This window comes from Acomys minous (assembly GCF_964271855.1).
Source record: "Acomys minous genome assembly, chromosome: 11".
Lineage (NCBI taxonomy): Eukaryota > Metazoa > Chordata > Mammalia > Rodentia > Muridae > Acomys > Acomys minous.
In genome coordinates this window covers 6,004,638-6,013,377 of record NC_140492.1, presented here as the reverse complement: position 1 = coordinate 6,013,377, position 8,740 = coordinate 6,004,638, and the positions used below count along the sequence as shown (strand labels likewise).

At 50.4% G+C, this 8,740-nt stretch overlaps 1 protein-coding gene across 1 annotated transcript in view; it reads left to right on the top strand.

Moving 5' to 3' along the window:
* The first annotated feature begins 297 nt into the window (after positions 1 to 297).
* CLIC6 (chloride intracellular channel 6) overlaps positions 298 to 8,740 on the top strand; it is a 34,963-nt gene continuing 26,520 nt past the window's right edge. The window contains exon 1 of the mRNA XM_084801838.1: positions 298 to 1,701. Within this exon, the coding sequence (XP_084657964.1) occupies positions 619 to 1,701 (1,083 nt within the window). The 5' untranslated portion in view covers positions 298 to 618. The remainder of the gene's footprint in view (positions 1,702 to 8,740) is intronic.

Below are 8,740 nucleotides of genomic sequence, written 5' to 3'. Positions count from 1 at the left end.
ACCTTTTCTGTTGAACCAGAGGCCAGGTGAGTCTATTCTATCCAGTGCCAGAGGCGCTTCACTTGTCGCCTCCACGGTGAAGTAAGGTAAGGCGGGAATTTGATACTGACCTGTGTGACTGTGATTTAAATGGCACTGAAACTTGAAGCTGTTCCAGAAAACGCCAAAGTGGCCAGGAAAATCAGTCTTTTCATTAAAATCCACCAAAACCACAGAAAGGCTACCATTGGCTAGGTTCCCAGGCCACCTAAACTGGCTGGGAGGTGGGGAAGACAAACTCCGCCCAAGCTCTGCGTGGCTAGAGTTGCCTCGGGATCTGCTGGTCAACCCCCGAGTCCGCAGCTGAACCAGCTCATCTCTTCAAAGGATTCAAGAGGCAAGCTGCGTTCCTTAGCCCTACACCCTACACGGGATTGGGGTCCCGGTGCGAAGCACGAAGGCTAGAGGAAGAGTCCAAAGACTTTAAGCTAGGTAGAAGGGACATAGTCTTGGGGCCCGCTGGGTTTCGCATCAATCAAAACCTCCGCGTCCAGAGCCGGGAGTCGGGGGTCCTTTCGCAGGGGCCACTGCAGCCCCTGCTCCTCACCCCTGAGCAGCGTCGAAGAAGCGTGTTTCACCATGGCTGAAGCCACGGAGCCCCAAGAGGTCTCTCCGGGTCTCCAGGGACACCCCGAAGGTGCGGCGATTGAGGGACCAGGAGAACCTGAGGCTGCGGACCTGGAGGGGAGGGAAACAAGCGAGGGAGCCGCAGAGGCGCCCGGGGACCAGGGGGCGGGCGCAGAGGCCACGGCCTCCGGGAAGGAGGAAGGAGGCTGTGGGCAGGACGGAGGGGCCGAGGGAGCGCAGGCGCAGGACCCGCAGGCTAGCCCGGGGACAGAGACGCCGAGCGCCCTGGGAGCCCAGGGTGAAGCTGAGGCTGCGGAGCGCGACTCAGAGGGCGCTAGGGTCCCGCCGGGAGCAGAGGAGGCGCCAGGCGCCCAGCAGGTGCCAGAGATGAGCTCGGGGCTAGATTCTCAGCATGAGACCCCCGAGGTCCCTGGGGGCGATCGCAGGGAGCCGGAGGACCCCACGGCCTCAGAGGCGGGGGCAGAGGCAGAATCGGGTCTGGAAGCTCAGGAAGGTAGCGCCCTAGGGTCTCAGATGATTACAGAAGCCCAGGGACCTGCAGGGGACAGTGTGGACACAGAGGCACCCGCAGGAGGGGCACAGGAGTCAGAAGGTGAGCCCCAGGGTGGAGGGGAAAGCAACTCTCAGCCCCAGGCTGAGGTGACTGAAGTCGCAACCGCTGAGATAGGCGGGCACGATCCCGGGGAGCTAGCCATGGGGGAAGCGGGACTCCCGGGAAAAGACGGGTCTCAGGAAGCAGCTACCGAGGAAGTGAGGGTAGATGCGGGCGAGAATGGGGACCAGGGCGGGCTCCAGGAGGAGACGGGAGAGGAAGAAGTGAGGCCAGAACCTCGGTTAGAGGGACCCTGTGAGGAGGAGGTCCAGGAGAAGCCTCTCGCCGGCAGCCTCGACGAAGAGGAAGCCAAATCCACCCGGCACGAGGAGTCCCTGGCGGAGCTCAGCAACCACGCAGCTGAGGAGCCCAGCGCCCAGGGTGGAGAAGAGCGGGAGCGAGTGAATGGGCGCAGGGAGAATGGCCCAGCATTGGAGGAGGGAGACCCGGGACAGGAGCACGACATCACCCTCTTCGTCAAGGTAAGTCTCCCATGCACAGTCCTAGGACTGCCTTGTCATTTTAGGTCTAGGCCAATGCAGAACCAGCCAGAAGCAACAGCTAGATTTCAGAAGAATTAGGGCTGTGAACGCAGTTCAGTGACAGGGCGGTTGCCCAGCACGTGGGAGAAGTCCACAATCTGTACCGCAATAAGTCAGCAGCATGCACCTGCCCTGTAAGGTTTGGAAGTCAGAGGTTTGCAAGTCAGGTCTGGGGGTGTTGCTGGCGACACTCCTCTGTCCCTTGTTCTGAGCATCCTAACTGGCCCTTCTAGTCCCAAGGTTATTAAAGAATTAGGAGGAAAACAAAAAGTGACCGGCCTTACTGATGTCCTCAAAAGATTTCTGCCCAAGGAGGCTTTAATCCTTGAAGTGAAAAAATGTGAACAGGGAGGTTCAATGTGAGAATCCCAGACTTAACTCCCAGAGGCCCAGAGTGGCCCAACATTTTCAGCTGCAAAAAGGTGCTTCATTTTGGCGGAGCCCAGATGTGGGTTCAGGGGGAGGAGAGGATCTTATGTGCTGTCCTGTTTATCGAACGTTTTAAGATTTACTTAGGAAGAATTCAAGATGCTGGAGGCTCAAGAGCCATTTGTCTGTATAAGTGTTTCTGTCCTCCCTTAGTCAAGAAGAAAGCCACGGTTTCATTTTTGAAAGACTCCCTAGACATATGAGGAGGAAGTTTTGAGTGTAAACAGGCGTTTTTACAAGGCTTCCAAAAAAAAAAGTGGACAAAGTCCAGCAGTGGCTCACACCAAGGCTTTGTTTTAAAAAAGAAAAAAAAAAGTTCTTCCTGGGGACCTTTGGTCAGACCCCAGGAGGCTAGAGATAATAAGATGAAGAATGTGTTATGTATTGGACCCTAATCCTTCAGAAATACTTTCAAGCTTATAAGGAGCCACTTAGGTCTAAACCTCCTTGGCTGAGATTTTAATAAGCAAAGAGAAAAATGTTCCCAGGAGATTAACATCAGGATTTAAGCAAGTGTCTGGGTGGCTCGGACCTCCCTGTGTTTAACAGTGAGATGGCTCTCTGCTCTGGCACTTTAAGGACCCTGTGAGAATACGAAAAGATGATGGAGTCCAGCTTCACGCAGGCACAGCCCTAGCCTAGGCTCCTCCTGTAGGAGCTGGGTGGCTCCGGGCTCTTCTCATGGGGGGGCGGGGCGGGGTTTGCATTGCTGTGGTCACAAGGCTGTGTGAGTCCAGCCAACCTGCTTGGCTTGCAGTTAAGAAGTGAACTGCAGCTTTCTAACTGTTTCCCTGCCTCGTTGCCTGACCCTCTTTAGTCTGTTTATTAAAGAGTTCCAGGTAAATCCAACTTCCTGGCCCAGGCACGAACCCTTCATGACTCAACTCTTGCCTTTCTTTCCTTTCCCTTAGCATTGTGGGGGTCCCCGTGTCCTCTGCGTTTTGTCTCTTCCCTGGACAGATTAAACGCATCGTTACTCTCCCAGTGCAGACCACAGCCAGGGAAATGATGAGACTTTGAGTGAGACACTGGCCGCGGTCTGGATCAAACCCCCGGCGTTGCCACTTTCTTGACACTAGGTGTTTAATTTCACAATAGCATGGCCTTCTCCTGGAGGTTTTTATGGAATTCAAGACTAGATCATGTCAAGCCCCTGGAGTTATAGAGTCAGTTAGGGTGTTCTCTGCCGCCTCCGGCCCTCCTTCTTCTTCAAGATAACAAACAGATCCCCCAACAGTGAGGTCAGGCAGCTTCTTAGGGTCACTTAAGACCTGCCTCACTTTGATAAGGCGTCTTGGTTTCTGCTGATTTGACTACTCATTCTCTGTGAAAAACAAAGAAGGAACAAAGACCTAGAAGCAGCAAACAGAAAACAAGAAAGCTAAAACTCGCTGTTTCACCACGTCTTCTAGATTTGGAACATTGTGTTGGAAAAGCCCTGATGTTAGGTCAGATTTCCTTCTCGTTACTGGTTCAGCCTCACCTGGGCTCTTCAGGGGCCTGCTTGCAGGTGGACTCTGTAGCCCACGTGCCCACACACTGACCAGCTGAAAGGCACGTGCTGGTGGTGGTTTTCCCGGTGCCCAGCTGACCTGTTGAGTCCCTGGAGTTGTTATTTATTTGAAGTCTGGCTTTCAGCAACCATAGCGTTCTTTCAAGCCCTTTTCCCTTTTACTGTTTTTCTTATTTTCAATAAATAAATAAATTAGCTATACTATTTTACAGATTCCTACATAAATTTATTTAAATATTTATTATAATATGCTTTATATTATAATATAAGAAGGTATCATGGATGCCTAATGGTATGCATGAATAACAAACATCACCTTAATTCAGCTTGTGATTTGGGCCATTTGGTAGATTGTGTCACTCATAATTATGAGATTTATCATGTTATTAATTTGTCATTTGTCTTAGTCTATGAATATACAGGGATTTTTTTTTTGTTGTAAAGGAGCTAGGTCCATGTGCAGCAGGTCAAGGAAGACCACCTTGAGTTTTGTGTCTCAAATTAATGGCTAATCATTAATTGATCATCTTTATTTTTCTTCCCTTAAAGAAGTATCAAGTAGGTCACCAGATTATAGGCTGATCCCCAAATATTTTTAGTAAGAGAGATGTTTTTCTTCTTTACTCAGGACCAGGAAAGGTGGCTTCACAACGGCACAGGGTGGGGGCCGAGGTTAGGCAACAAGCAACAAACTTAATACCCACAGTGGTTTAATTACCAGGGGAGTCTGGATCACAACACTGTTTCCTCAAACGCAGCCTGCGTTCTCTGAGGCAAGGTTAAGGCGGGGGGAGTCTGAGATATGCCTTTTCTGACAAATTTTACATGGCTTAAAAAATCCTCCACCTGACCAGTGGCTGACTCTTGGCTGGAGCCTAAGGATTTTAAGTTGTAACAGTTCACATTTATCTAGAGCATACAGGTATAACTGAGCCTGTGGGCTTGCACGGGCTATCGAATCTGGATTTTATTTTATTTTTTAAGTGAATCAAATCCAGTGGAATAAAGGAAAACTCAAGGAAGACATGACTTATTGGCTATGTCATCAGAAGTACCCAAAAATAAATAAGTTAATTAAAAGGCTGTCAAGCACGGGTGCATCACACAGCTGGACAGGACTATGGCAGGACCTGCTTCTTAGAGACTACTGGTCGACCTGTAGGCTGTTGCTCCCTGAGCACATTCTCCCTGGAGAGAACATGTTGAGACCTGTTCTGTGGGGCTTTGTCTCTAGGGAGCCTCCAGGGGAGATATTATTTTCCCAACAGTGTGAGGACTATGTGCTCTGAAAGAGAAATGAGCAAGGATGTGCCCATATAATTTCAATGCCCCCAAACAATGGTTTTCACTGTTTGTTTTCTGATTATCTTATAAAACTGGATTGAAAAGGACAGACACAAAATCAGCAGTGTTGCTTAGCAGGGTGATAAGGAGGACAGGAGATTTTGCTCCCCTCCTAGACACAGTGTGCATATGCTTACAGTGGTGGGCTGCAGGAGATGGCCGGCCACGCCCCTCACTAATCTAAACGGAGACAGGGACTACTTGTCTTGACCCCCAACCTGGCCCTGCAGTGGGTTCAATCCCTCACTTCCCATTAAGTTCCTGCTCTCAGTGACAACAGATAAATGGCTGATGGTTGATAATGGCTGATGGTTTCAAGGTGACTAAGAGTGAGAAGCAAGCTCTACACACAATCCTACCCCCTAGGCCCCCGTCCAGCATTCCTTGGAAGAGAAATAAAGCTGTATTCCTCCTTGAGGGCATTCTTGGCATTAGGGCTATGGATGCTGGGACTTGAGGTTCAGGCATATGTTTTTTTCTACACCACCTGGTGCACACATGCTGATGCTCCTGTCGCAAAGCCTTATGGGAGGAGTTGTGTCTCCTGCCCTTCAGCATGAGTCCTCCTCCTCACTTGAGGTCTCCTAGGGCCCAGATTTCACACATACACCTTTTCACAGTGAGGCATGCTCAGCTGCCCCATCTCTGGGAGCCTCTGAAGACAAGAGACACGCGGGAGCCTCTGAAGACAGGAGACACGCGGGAGCCTCTGAAGACAGGAGGAGACACACGGGAGCCTCTGAAGACAGGAGACACACGGGAGCCTCTGAAGACAGGAGACACGCGGGAGCCTCTGAAGACAGGAGACACACGGGAGCCTCTGAAGACAGGAGACACGCGGGAGCCTCTGAAGACAGGAGACACACGGGAGCCTCTGAAGACAGGAGGAGACACGCGGGAGCCTCTGAAGACAGGAGACACGCGGGAGCCTCTGAAGACAGGAGGAGACACGCGGGAGCCTCTGAAGACAGGAGACACGCGGGAGCCTCTGAAGACAGGAGACACGCGGGAGCCTCTGAAGACAGGAGACACGCGGGAGCCTCTGAAGACAGGAGACACGCGGGAGCCTCTGAAGACAGGAGACACGCGGGAGCCTCTGAAGACAGGAGACACGCGGGAGCCTCTGAAGACAGGAGACACGCGGGAGCCTCTGAAGACAGGAGGAGACACGCGGGAGCCTCTGAAGACAGGAGGAGACACGCGGGAGCCTCTGAAGACAGGAGGAGACACGCGGGAGCCTCTGAAGACAGGAGACACGCGGGAGCCTCTGAAGACAGGAGACACGCGGGAGCCTCTGAAGACAGGAGGAGACACGCGGGAGCCTCTGAAGACAGGAGACACACGGGAGCCTCTGAAGACAGGAGGAGACACGCGGGAGCCTCTGAAGACAGGAGACACGCGGGAGCCTCTGAAGACAGGAGACACACGGGAGCCTCTGAAGACAGGAGACACGCGGGAGCCTCTGAAGACAGGAGGAGACACACGGGAGCCTCTGAAGACAGGAGGAGACACACGGGAGCCTCTGAAGACAGGAGGAGACACACGCCACACCAGATCTTCTTGGTGTCTCTCCCTTTCATTCTAGTTGTGCAGACCTAAGGATTGGAAGACCATAGAAATCCCAAACTCGGGTCAAGCTGTGGGTGCAGGTGATGCGCTGGACCCCAGGAAAGTCGCTTAACTTGGGGTGCACAAAGTACTGTATTTGGGCACCGGGCTAGAATCAGAGAACATGCCGGTGCATGTTTTAGAAGCTCTAAGAGAAAGACGTGAAGTCACTCTAACAAAATGCTAGATGCTGTGCTATTTATAAAGCATAAAAGTTTATTTGGTTCGTGGTTCTTGTGGCTGGGAGGTCCGAACGCATGGTATTTGCTTCTGTTTGGCTGTCATAACACGTCAGAGGTGTCATTGCATGGTCAAGAACAGACCTAGCTAAAGTCTCTCTCTACTTCATCACTGTTGTCATGACTACCCCACCCTCATTTAACCCTAACTGCTTCGAAGGTTCCCATTTCTACATACTTCCAACATGTGAATCTGGAGACTAAAAATTCAGCACTTGAAATTTGGGGGTCACGTTGATACGTAGAAAACAGCAAGTCCAAGACGGTCCTTGTCCTCTCAGAACTTATTATATAACATGGAAGATAGATGCCCAGCAAGGCTATACACTATGCAAGCAATGTAGCTTGGAGGACAGGCACTAAACAGGTGCTAGACGCTATGATGCAGCTCGGGGGATGGGTACTAAGGCTGTATGTTATGCAGGTGATGTAGCTTGGAGGGCGGATACCAAAACACAGCTACATACTATCCAGATGGCACATCTCCCCTGCACTGGAGGCTGACATGTAAAAGACTTGTTAGTTGTTGCTTTCCCTCTCTCAGCCCTTAGCACATCACGAAGCACATGATGACACCCAGTGAATGCTGGTGTGAGGGGAAGGAGGTGCGAGGCTGGAAGGAGAGGTGCAGGACCCGAAGACACAGCTGTCCCTACTAAACAGCTACCTATTTCATTATATTTGGATAGACACGACCATTTCTGCTCCACAGGTAACAGGCACCCTGGTAATCCCCAGGACAAATTCTTCAAGTTTTTCTAAAGTGAGCAGCTGGGTCTATCCTGCAAAATTGGGGCAGAGCTGACCGTGGCCACTGATTTTGAGGCTCTAAGAGGAGTGTCATTCATTGCAGTTAGAAGGGGCTAAAACAGGCTCCTTTTCTCCTTATACAAGAAATAAGATGCAGCAGTTGCCACTGTCACCAAAGAGTCTGACACTCCATGTCCCTTCTCCCTTTGTTGTAGAAAGATGGCCTCTTCCACTCGCATCAGACCTTCACCAGAGAGGTCTGACACAAGGTTAGCAGGCTTCTCCTCAGGCCCATTCCTTATTTCTTTTACCTGGAAGCAGATTTCCCCTCTGTCCTGTTGGCTAAAGCTATCTAATGGGCCCCTCCCGCTCCAGACCTTACCGAGGAGGCTCAGGGACGTGAGGTAACAGGTTGGTTTAGTCTCTGTACACCTGAAACCTAAGACTAGCTTATTAACTTCTAGGAGGCCGAAAATATCAAAAGAAGAAGATATTCTAGGGCCTGTGAGAAGCAGGTAAAGGAGGGGTTCAGCACCCATAAAGGTTTCCAGAGCTGGCTGTCATATTCCCACATTCCCTGTTTATAGCGGCTGGTACTCAGTGAGAACAGAGTTGCGTAGATCTCAAAGCTTAAAATATTAACTGTTGTGTCCTTTAAGAAAATGTTTGCTGACTCCTAGGAACACCAACTCTGGGTCAGTGCTTGAGGCAGACACGTTGCCGTCTGCAAAAAGCTGGGCTTTGGTTTAGACAGAGAAAATGGACTAGCCTGTATATAATAAAGGACCCCAGTTTCTACCAGAGTGAGCAGGAAATACTTAAGACACCAAGCATCTTCTGTAGTGTTAGAAATTCATTTTCTGTGCAGAGTCCATAGTTTTGATTTCAATAACATCGAAATAAAACAGTAGTCTATGTGTATCGTCCATGAAATGTGCTCTGCATATTTTGAAAGATAAAAATTAGTATAAGGATAAGTAAACATTAAATATATAATATAATGAAAAACAAGTATAAAGATGAACTTTCCAGCTTTTCACCCTAGGGATAACCATTACAGATCATCCAGAGACAACTGTGCATACCAAATGTGCGT